General features: G+C 39.3%; 1 protein-coding gene across 1 annotated transcript in view; it reads left to right on the top strand.

Annotated features, from left to right (window-relative positions):
* Nucleotides 1–17367, top strand: part of ZSWIM5 (zinc finger SWIM-type containing 5) — a 168633-nt gene that overhangs the window by 148072 nt on the left and 3194 nt on the right. Inside the window, exons 12-13 of the mRNA XM_069589283.1 lie at nt 16369–16532; nt 17014–17095. Coding sequence (XP_069445384.1) covers nt 16369–16532; nt 17014–17095 — 246 coding nt within the window. The remainder of the gene's footprint in view (nt 1–16368; nt 16533–17013; nt 17096–17367) is intronic.

The raw sequence follows: 17367 nt of genomic DNA, 5'->3' as shown, positions 1-17367 counted from the left end.
AATGAAAACCTTAGTCTTGAACAACTATACACTGCTGATGAAATAGCTCTGTTCTGTTTTCTTAAAAAAAAAAAACTTTAACAGTGATTGATGAGCAAACGAGATTTTTAGGACTCTACGTTCAGTTCAGTTCAGTTCAGTCGCTCAGTCGTGTAGGACTCTAAACACAGGGTGAAAGTTCTGGGAAGTGCCAGATTAAGCTAGAAAAAGTCAACATCCATAATGTTTCAGAAGTTATTCAGAGAATTCCCTAGCAGTCCAGTGGTTAGGACTCTGCTTTCACTACCGTGGGCCAGGGTTCGATCTCTGGTCAGGGAACTAGTATCCTGCAAGCTGTGCAGTAAAACCAAAAACAAAAGAGTTGTTCACAATTTATTTGTTAGTATTTAAACAAAAAAACATGAATAATCAAAGAGATCATTTCTGTCAGGCTTAATAATCTGTACCAATGACATGAACTCATTGCACAGGAAGCTGGAATGGAAGAAAACTGCATACTCGTTCCTAGACCACTGTTCTACACACACGCCTCATGAACTTCTTGTAACCAAGAAATTTTACTCCCAGTGAAGAACAAATGTAAATATTTATTTATTTTCATACTATATACTTGAAACAGGTAACTCCCAAGTCTTCCTAAAAGAGTTATTGTAGAAGCTGGATCAGGTATACCTAATTATGCTATTTACACAGTTGCTGATACTTGGAACAATTGATAAATATTTTGCAGAGACTTTCACTTTGAAAGGGCACTTGTATATAAAGATAGTGAAGGGTTTTGTGTCACTAATGTAGTCTCATTACTTACATTAAAAGTTAATAGGCTAAAAGTCTAAATAAGTCAGAATCTTGCTACTCAATGTATGATCAGTGGATAAGCAGCATCAGCATGACCTGGAAACTTGTTAGAAATGCAAATTCTGAATCTGAATCTCTGTGAATATAGCCCAAGAATCTTATGCTTTAACAAATTCTTCAGCAATACGTGAACCATGAACTTCCTAATGTTCAAGCTGGTTTTAGAAAAGGCCGAGGAACCAGAGATCAAATTGCCAACATCCGCTGGAGCATAGAAGAAGCAAGAGAGTTCCAGAAAAACATCTATTTCTGCTTTATTGACTATGCCAAAGCCTTTGACTGTGTGGATCACAATAAACTGTGGAAAATTCTGAAAGAGATGGGAATACCAGACCACCTGACCTGCCTCTTGAGAAATCTGTATGCAGGTCAGGAAGCAGCAGTTAGAACTGGACATGGAACAACAGACTGGTTCCAAATAGGAAAAGGAGTACGTCAAGGCTGAATATTGTCACCCTGTTTATTTAACTTCTATGCAGAGTACATCATGAGAAACGCTGGGCTGGAAGAAACACAAGCTGGAATCAAGACTGCCAGGAGAAATATCAATAACCTCAGATATGCAGATGACACCACCATTATGGCAGAAAGTGAAAAGGAACTAAAAAGCCTCTTAATGAAAGTGAAAGTGGAGAGTGAAAAAGTTGGCCTAAGCTCAACATTCAGAAAACGAAGATCATGGCATCCGGTCCCATCACTTCATGGGAAATAGATGGGGAAACAATGGAAACAGTGTCAGATTTTATTTTTCTGGGCTCCAAAATCACTGCAGGTGGTGATTGCAGCCATGAAATTAAAAGACGCTTACTCCTTGGAAGAAAAGCTATGACCAACCTAGATAGCATATTCCGGAGAAGGAAATGGCAACCCACTCCAGTACTCTTGCCTGGAAAATCCCATGGATGGAGAAGTCTGGTAGGCTGCAGTCCATGGGGTCGCTGAGGGTCGGACACAACTGAGCGACTTCACTTTGACTTTTCACTTTCGTGCATTGGAGAAGGAAATGGCAACCCACTCCAGTGTTCTTGCCTGGAGAATCCCAGGGACGGGGGAGCCTGGTGGGCTGCTGTCTATGGGGTCGCACAGAGTCGGACACGACTGAAGTGACTTAGCAGCAGCAGATAGTATATTCAAAAGCAGACACATTACTTTGCCAACTAAGGTCCGTCTAGTCAAGGCTATGGTTTTTCCTGTGGTCATGTATGGATGTGAGAGTTGGACTGTGAAGAAGTTTGAGCGCCGAAGAATTGATGCTTTTGAACTCTGGTATTGGAGAAGACGCTTGAGGGTCCCTTGGACTACAAGGAGATCCAACCAGTCCATTCTGAAGGAGATCAGCCCTGGGATTTCTTTGGAAGGAATGATGCTAAAGCTGGAGCTCCAGTACTTTGGCCACCTCATGCGAAGAGTTGACTCACTGGAAAAGACTCTGATGCTGGGAGGGATTAGGGGCAGGAGGAGAAGGGGATGACAGAGGGTGAGATGGCTGGATGGCATCACTGACTCGATGGACATGAATCTGACTGAACTCTGGGAGTTGGTGATGGACAGGGAGGCCTGGCGTGCTGCGATTCATGGGGTCGCAAAGAGTCGGACACGCCTGAGCGACTGAACTGAACTGAACTGAAGATTGTAGAAGTGTTCAGTTAGAGCAAGCTGACATCATAAAATATATACACTATTTTAAGTTATATCCCTATTGTACATTCCTTGCAAGATAGAAGAATTGTTAAAATAGTGTTATCCCAAGTAAGCATGAGGCTAGGAATAATGACAATTATGAAATGTAACAGATGAAAAAAAATATCCATAGACAGTATGGGGGAAATGTATGAGCAGTTAATTGGCCTTGAATAACATGCATTTATCAGTGAAAAAGGATTATAGCTGCTTAGTTAATTGAAAAAGACTGCTTATGTAGAAATCTGTATTAATCAGACATATTATCCTAGAAGTACTCCTTTTTTAAGGTCATCTATTGTAGTTGTTTCATCATTAAAGAATTTCTTTCCAGGCCCATCATTAAATTCCTAACTCTGTTCTTTGGTGACAGTAATAGCAATGCAGATGAAGCCTTTTGTCCAATATCCTCAAGAAACCAGATAGAAGAAGTATTTACTTATGCATATGTTTAGAAGTGTATCTTGGTTTGAGGTTTTATTGAGTATTTTCCTTAGAATTAAAGAGTCCCAAGTATTTAGTCTATATCACACTGTTTCATCCATCAGTTTATTACTGTATCAAAAAAATTCAATACTAACTTTGCTATTTATCCTACCTAGCATGAATATTCATACTTTCGCTGAACAACTAATAATGTGTTTAATTATAGGATGCTGCCCCAGACCCAGTGTGAGTAATATATATAATATATGCACAAACTATCTTTATATAATAGGCTCCAAATGCATTCATAACCTAAGAGTTTTAAAGAAGCAGTTATGGACCTGTACATCCATAAATGGGATATTATGCAGTCATGTAAAAGAACAAAAATTTCTTTATGTACTGATGTAGAATAATTTCCAAGATACACTAATATGTGAAGGGGAAATGATATGCAAATTTGTATATACTATGCTAAAGGAGGGGAAATACAGTGTTTCTTTACTATGCATAAAATGTCCTGGAAAGTAAAACACTATCAGTTGTGTATAGGGTTAGAGTTGGGTGACTATGGGTCAGAGGTAAGAGGGAGAAAATTCTTCATTATTTATCTTTTGTATCTTTTCAACATTGAATCATGTGAATATTTCCAAAATTTTAAATTATGAATGTCAAAAGAAACATGTCATATTGCAATGCAAAAGTTAAAAAGAATGGGGGTGGAGGAACCCAGAACAGGATATCTGAGAACCATGAGACAATTAAACAAAAGATATATAACATATGCAGTATATTCTGTAATACCAGAAGGAGAAGAAAGAAAACAGTAGAAGAAATATTTGAAGTAATAATGATTGAAAATTTACCAAAACTTGTGACAGACACCAGAACATAGATCCCGGAAGCTCAGAGGACACTGAGCAGGATGAATACCATGAATTCTTTCTTTCTTGAAAGAAGCAAGAGAACAAGACAACCTTACCTATGGAGAAACAAAGATAAGAATTCACTTCACAAACCGTGCAAGCAAGAGGGAGTGAAGTGAAATATTTTAAATGTTGCAAGAAAAAACCACCAACCTAGAATTAGGTATCCAAATAAATTATCCTTTGAAAAAAGAAATAAAGACTATCTCAGACAAAGATTCAGGGAAGTTATTGCCAACAAAATGCAAGAAATCTTTCACAGGGAAGGAAAATTATATAGATCTGAAACTTAGATCCATGTGAAGAAAGGAATAGTGTTAGAGAAGGCATAAAAAAGGTGGTGCTGGAGCGGCGGCTGCGCAGCGCTGGAGCAACTTTGAGGAGATACCCCACGTCCAAAGGCAGAGGACAAGCCCCAGCAAGACAGTAGGAGGGGTGAAATCGCATTTAGAATCAAACCCCATATCCGCCAGAGATGCTCAGTTCAGTTCAGTCACTCAGTCGTGTCCGACTCTTTGCAACCCCATGAATCACAGCACGCCAGGCCTCCCTGTCCATCACCAACTCCCGGAGTTCAGTCAGATTCATGTCCATCAAGTCAGTGATGCCATCCAGCCATCTCATCCTCTGTTGTCCCCTTCTCCTCCTGCCCCTAATCCCTCTCAGCATCAGAGTCTTTTCCAGTGAGTCAACTCTTTGCATGAGGTGGCCAAAGTACTGGAGTTTCAGCTTCAGCATCATTCCTTCCAAAGAAATCCCAGGGCTGATCTCCAGAATGGACTGGTTGGATCTCCTTACAGTCCAAGGGACTCTCAAGAGTCTTCTCCAACACCACAGTTCAAAAGCATCAGTTCTTCAGCGCTCAGCCTTCTTCACAGTCCAACTCTCACATCCATACATGACTACTGGAAAAACCATAACCTTGACTAGACGGACCTTAGTTGGCAAAGTAATGTCTCTGCTTTTGAATATGCTATCTAGGTTGGTCATAACTTTTCTTCCAAGGAGTAAGTGCCCTTTAATTTCATGGCTGCTGCAGTCATCATCTGCAGTGATTTTGGAGCCCAAAAAAATAAAGTCTGACACTGTTTCCACTGTTTCCCCATCTACTTCCCATGAATTGATGGGACCAGATGCCATCATCTTCGTTTTGCTCAGAGGGCTCAAATAAACCTTGTGCTCACCAGGACCCAGAGACTCCACAGAGACTGAGACAGAATTGTGTTTGAGCATCTCCTGCGGAGGTATGGGTCAGCAGTGGACTGCTGCAGAGACAGGGGCTCTGGGTGCAGCAGATCTGGGTACGGCATAAACCCTTTTGGAGGAGGTTGCCATTAACCCCACCATAGAGCCGCCAGAACTTACACAGGACTGGGGAAACAGATTCTTGGAGGGCACAAACAAAACCTTGTGCGCACCAGGACCCAGGAGAAAGGAGCAGTGACCCTACAAGAGATTGACCCAGACTTGCCTGTAAGTGTCCAGGAGTCTCTTGCGGAGGCATGGGCCAGTGGTGGCCTGCTGCAGGGTTGAGGGCATGGAGTGCAGCAGTGTGGGCATGGGACCTTTTGAAGGAGGTCACCATTATCTTCATTACCTCCACCATAGTTTGGCTTCAGGTCAAATAACAGGGAGGAAACACAGCCCCTCTCATCAACAGAAAATTGGATTAAAGATTTACTGAGCATGCCCCAGCCATTAGAACAAGACCCAGTTTCCCCCTCAGTCAGTCTTTCCCATCAGGAGGATAAGCCTCTTATCCTTCTCCATCAGAGGGCAGACAGAGTGAAAACCACAATCACAGTAAACTAACCAATCTGATCACATGAATCACAGCCTTATCTAACTCAATGAAACTATAAGCCATGCCATGTAGGGCCACCCATGATGGATGGGTCATGGTGGAGAGTTTGACAAAACATGGTCCACTGGAGAAGGGGACAGCAACTACTTCAGTATTCTTGCCTTGAGAACCCCATGAACAGTATGAAAAGGCAAAATGATAGGACACTGAAAGATGAACTCCCCAGGTCGGTAGGTGCCCAATATGCTACTGGAGATCAATGGAGAAATAACTCCAGAAAGAATGAAGAGATGGAGCCAAAGCAAAAACAACACCCAGTTGTGGATGTGACTGCTGATGGAAGAAGACCCAATGCTGTAAAGAGCAATATTGCATAGAAACCTGGAATGTTAGGACCATGAATCAAGGCAAATTGGAAGTGGTCAAACAGGAGATGGCAAGAGTGAATATCAACATTTTAGGAGTCAGAGAACTAAAATGGACTGGAATGGCTGAATTTAACTCAGATGACCATTATATCTACTATGGTGGGCAAGAATCCCTGACGAACTATGGATGGAGGTTCATGACATTGTACAGGAGGCAGTGATCAAGACCATCCCCAAGAAAAAGAAATGCAAAAAGGCAAAATGGTTGTCTGAGGAGGCCTTACAAATAGCTGTGAAAAGAAAAGACGCAAAGGAGAAAAGGAAAGATATGCCCATTTGAATGCAGAGTTTTAAAGAATTGCAAGGAGAGATAAAGCCTTCCTCAGTGATCAGTGCAAAGAAATAGAGGAAAACAACAGAATGGGAAAGACTAGAGATCTCTTCAAGAAAATTAGAGATACCAAGGGAATATTTCATGCAAAGATGGGCATGATCAAGGACAGAAATGGTATGGACCTAACAGAAGCAGAAGAGATTAAGAAGAGGTGGCAAAAATACACAGAAGAACTATACAAAAAAGATCTTCATGACCCAGATAATCACGATGGTGTGATCACTCACCTAGAGCCAGACATCCTGGAATGCAAGTCAAGTGGGCCTTAGGAAGCATCACTACGAACAAAGCTAGTGGAGGTGATGGAATTCCAGTTGAGCTATTTCAAATCCTAAAAAATGATACTGTGAAAGTGCTGTACTCAATATGCCAGTAAATATGGAGAACTCAGCAGTGGCCACAAGACTGGAAAAGTTCAGTTTTTATTCCAATTCCAAAGAAAGGCAATGCCAAAGAATGCTCAAACTACCACACAGTTGCACTCATCTAACACACTAACAAAGTAATGCTTTCCAAGCAAGGCTTCAACAGTACGTGAACTGTGAACTTCCAGATGTTCAAATTGGATTTAGAAAAGGCAGAGGAACCAAAAATCAAATTGCCAACATCCATTGAATCATTGAAAAAGCAAGAGAGTTCCAGAAAAAAATCTGCTTCTGCTTTATTGACTATGCCAAAGCCTTTGTGTGGATCAAAACAAACTGTGGAAAGTTCTTAAAAAGATGGGAATACCACACCACCTGACCTGGCTCCTGAGAAATCTGTATGTAGGTCAAGAAGCAACAGTTAGAACTGGTCATGGAACTGGTTCCAAATTGGAAAAGGAGTACATCAAGGCTGTATATTGTCACCCTGCTTAGTTAACTTCTATGCAGAGTACATCATGAGAAGTGCTGGACTGGATGAAGTGCAAGCTGAAATCAAGATTGCCGGGAAAAATATCAATAACCTCATATATGCAGATGACACTGTACTTATGACAGAAAGCAAAGAGAAACTAAAGAGCCTCTTGATGAAAGTGAAAGAGAGTGAAAAAGTTGGCTTAAAGCTCAACATTCAGAAAACTAAGATCATGGCATCTGGTCCCATCACTTCATGGGAAATAGATGGGAAACAATGGAAACAGTGAAAGACTTTATTTTCTTGGGCTCAAAATCACTGCAGCCATGAAATTAAAAGTAGCTTGCTCCTTGGAAGAAAAGTTATGACCAACACAGACAGCATTTTTTTTTTTTTCACAGACAGCATTTTAAAATGTAGAGACATTACTTTGCCAACAAAGGTCCATCTAGTCAAAGCTATGGTTTTTCCAGTAGTCATGTATGGATGTGAGAGTTGGACTATAAGGAAAGCTGAGCACTGAAGTATTGATGCTTTTGAAGTGTGGTGTTGGAGAAGACTCTTGAGAGTCCCTTGGACAGCAAGGCGATCCAACCAGTCCATCCCAACCAGTCCATACTAAAGGAAATCAATCCTGAATATTCATTGGAAGGACTGATTCTCAAGCTGAAACTCCAATACTTTGGCCACCTGATGCAAAGAACTCACTGAGAAGACCCTGATGCTGGGAAGGTTGAAGGCGGGAGTAAAAGGGGATGACAGAGGAGGAGCTGGTTGGATGGCATCACCGACTCAATGGACATGAGTTTGAGTAAGCTCCAGGAGCTGGTGATGGACAGGGAAGCCTAGCGTGCTGCAGCCCATGGGTCACAAAGAAGTGGACACAACTGAGCCACTGAACTGAACTGAACCGCAGAAAGGTAAAATAAATCCTTTGGTTTTTAGAAAATTCTTAATTGAACTAATAACTGTTCAAAATAATAATAGAAATGTATTGGGTTAATATAGCTTAAAGATAAATCAATGAAGCAGTGATGTTACAGATAGAAGGAAGAATTGAGAATACTAAGGTATCTTATGAAGTGATATAGTTATTTGAAAATGGACTTAGATTAGTTGTAAATGTATCCTACAACTCTTGGGCAAACACTAAAGAAACTTTGAAAAGAAATTGTGAAATTTGAAAAGAACTGTGAAATTTGAAAAGAATTGTGAGAAGGGAAAATTGAATCATGTAACATGCTCAGTTTAAACCAGAGAAGGCAGAAAAGAGGAAAGGTTTTTAAAAACAAACAAATTCAATGAATAAAAAAGTTATAAATGTAGATATTAATCCAAGTATATCAATAATCACTTTAAATGTGAATGGTCTAAATAAGCCAATTAAAAGACAGACTGGGGGAAAAAAGAAAGGAGAAATTCCCTGGCAGTCCAGAGGTGACTTCATGCCTCCACTGCAGGAAGCCCCAGTTCAATCTCCGATTGGGGAACTAAGATCCCTCAAGCTGCATGGCTTGGCTAAAAAAAAAAAAAAAAAAGGACAGACTGACAGTGGATTTAAAAAAAAACCAATTATATGTTGTCTATAAGAAACTCACTTTAAAGATATAGAGTGAAAGTAAAAGGAAGGGATCAATTACTTATATATAAGAACTAAAGCCATAATTTCATAAGAGAAAACATAGGACCTTGAATTTGGCAATTCTTAGGTTATGACACCAAAAGCATGAGCAGCAAAAGAAAAGAATAAATTTGGACCTCATCAGAATTAAAAACTTTCATTCATCAAAGGACATTACCAAGAAAGTGAAAAGACAACTTAAAAAGGATGGAAAAAATTTATGTTTTATATCTGATAAGGGCTTAATATACAAAATATATAAAGAACTACAATTCAACAATAAAAAAGACAAACAACTGGATTTTTAAATGGGCAACAGATTTGAAGAGATTGTTCTTCAAAGAAGATATATAATGGCTTATAAGGACATGAAGGAAAAACATCATTAGTCATTAGGGAAGACACCCACTAGGATGGCTTGGCTGCGCTATTGCACAGCTTGTGGTATGTTAGTTCCCCAACCAGGGATTGAATCTGGGTGCCCTTAGTGGAAGCATGGAGTCCTTTGGTGAGGATATGGAGAAATTCTTTTACATTGCTGCTGTAAAGTGATTAATAGCTTTTCTTTTACATTGCACATGTAAAGTGATTAATAGCTGCTGTGGAAAATAGTGTGATGGTGCCTGAAATTTTTAAATAAAATTAACGTATCATCTAGCAGTTCCACTCCTATGTATATACCCCAAAGAATTGAAAACAGATTCAGACAGGTACTTTATATACCAGTGTTCACTGCAGCATCATTTGCAACAGCCAAAAATTGGAAACAACCCAAGTGTCCATCAGCAAATGAATGGGTAAACAAAATATGGTGTATATATATACAGTGGACTATTAACATTAAGTCATTAAAAAAGAAACTATGTTCTGATAACATGGTACAACATGGGGGAAACTTGAAGACATTATGCTAAGAGAAATAATTCAGACACACCAAAAGTAATTTTTGTATGATTCCACATACACATCACTTCATGGGAAATAGATGGGGAAACAGTGTAAACAGTGTCAGACTTAATTTTGGGGGGCTCCAAAATCACTGCAGATGGTGATTGCAGCCATGAAATTAAAAGACGCTTACTCCTTGAAAGGAAAGTTATGACCAATCTAGACAGCATTTTCAAAAGCAGAGACATTACTTTGCCAAGAAAGGTCCATCTAGTCAAGGCTATGGTTTTTCCAGTGGTCATGTATGGATGTGAGAGTTGGACTGGGAAGAAAAGTGAGCGCCGAAGAATTGATGCTTTTGAACTGTGGTGTTGAAGACTCTTGAGAGTCCCTTGGACTGCAAGGAGATCCAACCAGTCCATCCTAAAGGAGATCAGTCCTGGGTGTTCTTTGGAAGGAATGATGCTAAAGCTGAAACTTCAGTACTTTGGCCACCTCATGCGAAGAGTTGACTCATTGGAAAAGACTCTGATTCTGGGAGGGATTGAGGGCAGGAGGAAAAGGGGACGACAGAGGATGAGATGGCTGGATGGCATCACCGACTTAATGGACGTGAGTTTGAGTGAACTCCGGGAGAGGGTGATGGACAGGGAGGCCTGGCGTGCTGTGATTCATGGGGTCGCAAAGAGTCGGACACAACTGAGTGACTGAACTGAACTGAACATACATGTCTAGAATAGGCAAGTTAATAAAGACAGAAAATAGAAGTTTCCTGGGCTAAAGGGAGAGATGATGGTGAATTACTGCTTAATAGGTACAGAGTTTCTGTTTAGGATGATTCAAAAACTTTTGGAAATATATGGTGCTGCTATTTACACAATGAATGATATTCCACAATGTTGAATGTGATTAACAGTACTCAATTGTATACTTAAAATGATTAAGATAGAAAGTTTTAGTATATATATTTTTACCACAATTAATAGGTAAAGGAATTAATAAAGAGGCAGTGTTAAAGCAAGCAAATGACCCTAAGTACAAACATTAAACAGTACTGGGCTTCATTTTAATCCTAGTACCTTTAGGTACATATTTAATTCTTCTGTGACTTGAACTTCTACACTTTACCTTTCCATATGAAAGTGAAATGAAAGTCACTCAGTCATGTCATATTTTGCACTAAAAACAGAAGCCAGGGCTTAAACAAACCACACATAATGAGGTATTGTCGACACTCTCACCCCTACTTTCCATACCCTGTAGACTACCAAAGTAGCTGCACTAAAAGCAGGAAGAGTCTGGAAAAGATATTCTCCCAGGAAAGCATGTGTACCAACTGAGCTAATTTGTTATTTTCATCTCTAAAACTGTTTCTTAACCACAGTCTGATTCTTTCACCAACAACATAGTAAAGGATAGAGGAAGTTATACCATGTTAACACATATCAAGAAAAACCTGGAATCCCTGTATTAAACAAAGACTTCAATAAATGGAAAATTATCAGGAATAAAAGGGGGCAGAACACAGTGATAAAGGAGTCAGTTATCTAAAAAGTCATCATAATCTTTACTGTATATGCATCCAACAACAAAGCATCAAAATATGTGAGGGGAAAACCAATAGAACTGCAAAGAGAAATGGAGAAATCCACCTTTACATTCAGAGAATTCACAGTACCTCTTATCAGTAAGTGATACATCCAGCAGGCAAAAAAATCAATGTTATACTTGAACACCACCATTAATTAACTGAATCTAATTAATATTTATAAAATACTTTTATCAAACTACAATAGAATACACATTCTTTTCAAGCTTACATGCTGGAATGTTCACCAAGATAGACCACATTCTGAACCATGAAACACATCTCAGTAAATTTAGAAGAATAGAAATCATACAAAGTGTGCTTTCAGATCACAGTGGAATTAAGCTAGAAATTATTAACAGAAGGATAACTGGAACATTCCCAAAACTATGGAGTTTAAACACACTTCTAAGTAACACATGGATCAAAGGTGAACTCTCAGGAATTTTAATATTTTGAAACTAAATGAAAGTTTAAAACTAAAAAAAAAAAAATGCAACTAATCAGAAATGTAGGAAGCAATGAAAGCAGTGCTTGGAGGGAAATTTTATGGCATTAAATACATATGTTAGAAAAGAGGTAATATTGCAAATATTCCCTCACATGTTAGAATGGCTATTATCAAAAAGACAAAAGATGTGGAGTACACTATTGGTGAGAATGTAAATTGGTACAACAACTATGGAAAACAGGATGGATGTTTCTCAAAAAATTTTAAAAATAGAACTACCATGTACAGTATGTACCATGTATGGTATATGGTACAGTAATCAAATAGTGTGGTATTTGCAAAAGAACAAGCAAATAGGTCCATGGAACAAAATAGAGAGCTCAGAAATAGTCTCACACAAATGCAGTCAACTGGTCTTTGACAAAGGAGCAAAGGATAGAATTTTCAGCAAATGGTACTAGAAGAACTATACATCCACATTTTTAAAAATGAATATAGACACACTGACCTTATACCTTTCATGAAAATAAATTCAAAATGTATCATAGACATAAATATAAAACACAAAACTATAAAAACTTCTAGAAGATAACACAGGAGAAAGACTAGATGATCTTGTGTTTGACAGTAACTTTTTTGACCACACTGTGTGACCTGCGGAATCTTAGTTCCCTGATCAGGGATCAAACCTGGGCTGCCTGCGGTAGAAACGCAGAGTCCTAACCACTGGACATCCAGAGAATTCCCAGAAATAGCTTTTTAGATACAACACCAAAATTAGATACAGTTGATGAAAAAAACATTGGTAAGTAGGACTTCATTAAAATTTAAAACTTATATGAAAAACATTGAAAAGCCACAGCCTGGGAGAAAATATTTGCAAAACAGTATCTAATAAAAAACTTGTATTCCAAATACACAAATAACTCTTAAAACTCAAGAATAAAGAAAACAACTGAATCTTAAAATGCACTAAAGACCTGAACTGATGCCTTACCAGATAAGATATATAGATGTCAAACAAGCATGTAAAAAGATACTCACCAGGACATGTCATGTTCAGTTCAGTTCAGTTCAGTCGCTCAGTCGTGTCTGACTCTTTGAGACCCCATGAACCATAGCACGCCAGACCTCCCTGTCCATCACCAACTCCCAGAGTCCACCCAAACCCATGTCCATTGAGTCAGTGATTCCATCCAGCCATCTCATCCTCTGTCATCCCCTTCTCCTCGTGCCCTCAAATCTTTCCCAGCATCAGGGTCTTTTCCAATGAGTCAGCTCTTCCTCGTATCAGGAGGCCAACGCATTGGAGTTTCAGCTTCAACATCAGTCCTTCCAGTGAACACCCAGGACTGATCTCCTTTAGGATGGACTGGAAATACAAATTAAAACAAAAATTATATACCACTATATACCTGTTAGAATGGCTAAAATCCAAAACACACCACCAAACACTAGTGCGGATGTGGAGCAGCAGAGACTCATTCATTCCTGGTGGGAATGCCAAAGGTTCAGCCACTTTGGAAGAGAGATTGTCAGTTTTTTACAAAGCTACACATAGTCTAACTATATGATCCAGTAATCATGTTCCTAGTTATTTGCCCAAATAAGTTGAAAACTTACACAACTGTCCACACAGAAACCAGCACACAAATGCTTATAGCACCTTTATTTGTAATTGCCTAAAAATGGAAGCAAACAAGATATCCTGCAGCTGGTGAATGGATATACAAGCTGAGGTAGATCCATACAGTGGGATATTATTTACCAACATAAAGAAATGAAGTGCCCTTCAATAAGTGGTGCTGCGAAACTGGACAGCTACATATGAAAGAACGAAATTAGAACATTAACTGTACACAAAAATAAACTCCAAATGAATTAAAGACCTAAATATAAGACCGGAGACCATAAAACTCAAAACATAGGCAGAACACTTTAACACAAATCATAGCAGTCTTTTTTTTTTTTACTGCATCCTAAATCAAAGGAAAATAAAAAATAAACAAGTGGGACCTAATTAAAAGCTTTTGCACAGCAAAGAAAATCATCAGCAAAATGAAAAGACAACCTACTGAATGGGAAGAAATACTAGCAAATAGAGTGACCAATAGGGAATTAAATCCAAAATATACATTTCATATGAACTAACATTAAAAAAAACAACAACTTGATTTTAAAAATGGGCAGAAAACGTGGATAGACATTTTTCCAAAGAAGTACAGATGGTCAACAGGCACATAAAAAGATGCTCAATATCATCAATTATTAGAGAAATGTAAATTAAAAACCACTATGAGATATCACCTTACACCTGTCAGAATGATTATCATCAAAAAGAACACAAATAACAACTGTTGGTGTGGACGTGGAGAAAAGGGAACCTTTGTACACTATTGGTGGGAATGTAAATTGATGCAGCCACTGTGAAAAATGATATGGAGGTTTCTCAGAAAATTAGAACTACAATATGACCCAGCAGTTCCACTCCTTGGTATATAGCCAAAAAATGTAAAACACAAATTGAAAAAGATACATGTATACCAATGTTCATGACAGCATTATTTACAGTAGATAATAAATAGAACCAACCTAAGTGTCCCATCAAAAGATGAATGGGTAAAGAAGAGATGGTATAAATATATAATCAAATACTGCTCAGTCATAAAAAGAAGAAAATTTTGCCATTTACAGCAACATAGATGGAATCGAAGGGTGTTCTGCTAAGTAAATTAAGTCAGAGAAAGACAAATATTACATGATATCACTTATATGTGGAATATAAAAAATACAACTATTGAATATAACAAAAAAGAAACAGACTCACAGAGTATGAGAGCAAACTTGTTAACAGTGCGGGGAGGTAAGGTGGGGAGGAGGGTCAGATGGGGTAAGGAGTTTAAGAGGTACAAACTACTATGTATAAAATAAGTAAGCTACAAGGATATATTATAGGAATATAGCTAGTATTTTATAACTATAAATGGAGTATAACCTTTAAAAATTGTGAATCACTATGTTGTATACCTGAAATGTATATAATATTGTACATCAACTAAAACTAAATTAAAAAAAAAAAAAAAGAGCTACCAAGCCATAAATAGACATTTAAGGAAACAAATGTATTTTGCTTCCTGAAGGAAGCCAGTCTGTAAAGGTTACATACTACTCCAAATCTGCGACATTGTGGAAAAGTTAACATTATAGAGGCAATAAAAAGATCAGTAGTTTCAGAAGCAAAGAGAAGAGGGATGAACAGGTGGAGCACAGGAGATTTTTACAGCAATGAGTCTATTCTCTGTGACATAGTAACAGCAGATCCATGATACTATGCATTTGTCAAAACCCATAGGATTGTATAACACAGTGGACCCTAATGTTAACTGTGGACTTCAGTTACTAATAATGTATCAGTGTTCATTCAATGTAAAATGTTAGTAATAAGGGAAACTGAAAGGGGAGAGAGGGGGATATGTGAGAACTCTGTCTTATCTGCTCAATTTTCTGTATACCTAAAACCACTTTAAAAACATAAAGTCAGGGTTTCCTTGGCTGTCCAGTGGTTAGGACTCTGCTCTCGCTGCCTAGGGCCTGGGTTTGATCCCTGGTTGAGAAACTAAGGTCCCACCAAAAAAAAAAAAAAAGAAGTCTATTAAATGTCTTAATTGTTTTTAAAGAGGATAGAAGGAAAAAAGGTGATCTCTCAATCCTGACACCCAAAGATAACTACTACTGCTAAGACAGTGTTGTAAATATCCCTGCATATTTTCTCTTCATTTATGTGCATGCACACACATATTACCTGTACACAAATTGTTTATAATTCCCTCCACGACCTTAAAAGGTCATTGTTTCTATTTTATAGATGAAGTAACTGGTCTGGTACGTGGCTGAACTAGGTTCATTTCCCAATGTATTTTTACTCCAAAGCCTGTACACTCTTAGCACTGCACCTCTTTGTAAGACATAAGACCTACTTTTTCTTCTATCTTTATTTCACATTTTACCCCTTCAGAAGATAACACCAGTCTTTCATATACCCTACTGCCTTTACATCATATGGTACCCATGGCATTCCTGCAATGTATTCCATAACTCTGTGCACTCATACTGGCCTACTGGATAAGAAGTGGTAGCCCAGCTCCAGGGAACTGTACTGAGAAGCAGACCATGGGACTGGCATACTTTCTTGGCAGTACTATGGCTTCCTTCTCCTCTTTAAGTAGCTCTCAAAATTCAGGTGTTAGAAAAAGTTATTTCTGGGACCTAAAGATCCTGAGGGGAAAAAAGGGTAAGGGGTCAAGGCCGATGAAAAGGTGGAGAGAAGTGAATTTGCATGGGTGCCTGGGGAAGGAAGGAGCCTCCAGTGGGTTCAGTGGAGAAAAAGCTTGACCACCCCAACCATTCGGAAGCATTCAGTGCATTGATACCAGCCAGTTCAGCCAGCACCTATTGTGATCAGCTGACTGTTCAGGAAAGCTTTAAGGAAGACCTTGTCCCTGCCCCTTCTCTTGGTGCCTGTAGGGGACACTCTGAGGCTCCGAACAATCCTGGAAGCAATACAGAAGCACATCCATTCTTCCTCCCTCATCTTCAAACTGGCCCAAGATGCATTCAAGATTGCTACTCCCACGGACAGTAGTACAGATGGCACCCTGCTCAACGTGGCCTTGGAGCTGGGGCTACAGGTATGGAGGAGGAGTGGGCCATCCCGACTTTAAACTTCTGGCCTAGTGACAGGGAGTTAAGATCCCATGAGGACTGGAGTGGGCATGGGCCAGGTCTGATTCTTTCTGTGTCCCCAGAACATAGCTTCTAGGCTAGTCACAAGGTTAGGACTCAATTTTGGGCTCTGTTTTGAAGTTAAGGCCAGTTAAGCAGTATAACCTTAGGCTCCACAGGGTCCCCATTTTTTCCCTACCCACCCCCATCCCTCCAAGTCAAGGTGTGATAATAAGGGGTTTATTCATTACAGGTCATCAGAGAAATCTTCTATCTGATTGGTGGCAGGATGGGGCAGAAATTAAACAAACCCATCTGTACTTCTCAGGGGAGAGATGGTTGTTTAAGGCATAAATAAATACATGTACATAAATGAATGGCAAAGAGGAGGGACAGGTTATAGCAGTTATGCTTAGTCCGCTGGGAATGCCACTTCTTTTCACCCAGGTGATGAGGATGACCTTATCAACCCTCAACTGGAGGCGCCGGGAGATGGTGCGGTGGTTGGTAACCTGTGCTACAGAAGTGGGTGAGTCTCCCAGCTCCTATGCCCCCAGGGGAAAGGATTCCTAGGCCCTACTCTTGGGACAGGACAGTGAATCCTTAGAGCTCTCATATTCCTATTATTGATGGCCTAGGAAAGGATGAGGCTGCTGGTAGGAGAAGATGGCCCTGTTCAGCCTGACCAAGCTCTTCCCTCACTGCTTGGATCGTACCCTGAGGGCAAGCAGCACTCTGATCCTCTGATAGAAACATTCTGAAAGAATAATTTTCAGCCACCAGTACTCAAGTGCAGCCTTA

Source organism: Ovis canadensis, chromosome 1 (genome assembly GCF_042477335.2).
Source record: "Ovis canadensis isolate MfBH-ARS-UI-01 breed Bighorn chromosome 1, ARS-UI_OviCan_v2, whole genome shotgun sequence".
In the NCBI taxonomy this organism is placed as follows: domain Eukaryota; kingdom Metazoa; phylum Chordata; class Mammalia; order Artiodactyla; family Bovidae; genus Ovis; species Ovis canadensis.
The sequence above is the reverse complement of the archived record's forward strand: the minus strand, read 5'-3'. Positions and strand labels throughout refer to the sequence as shown.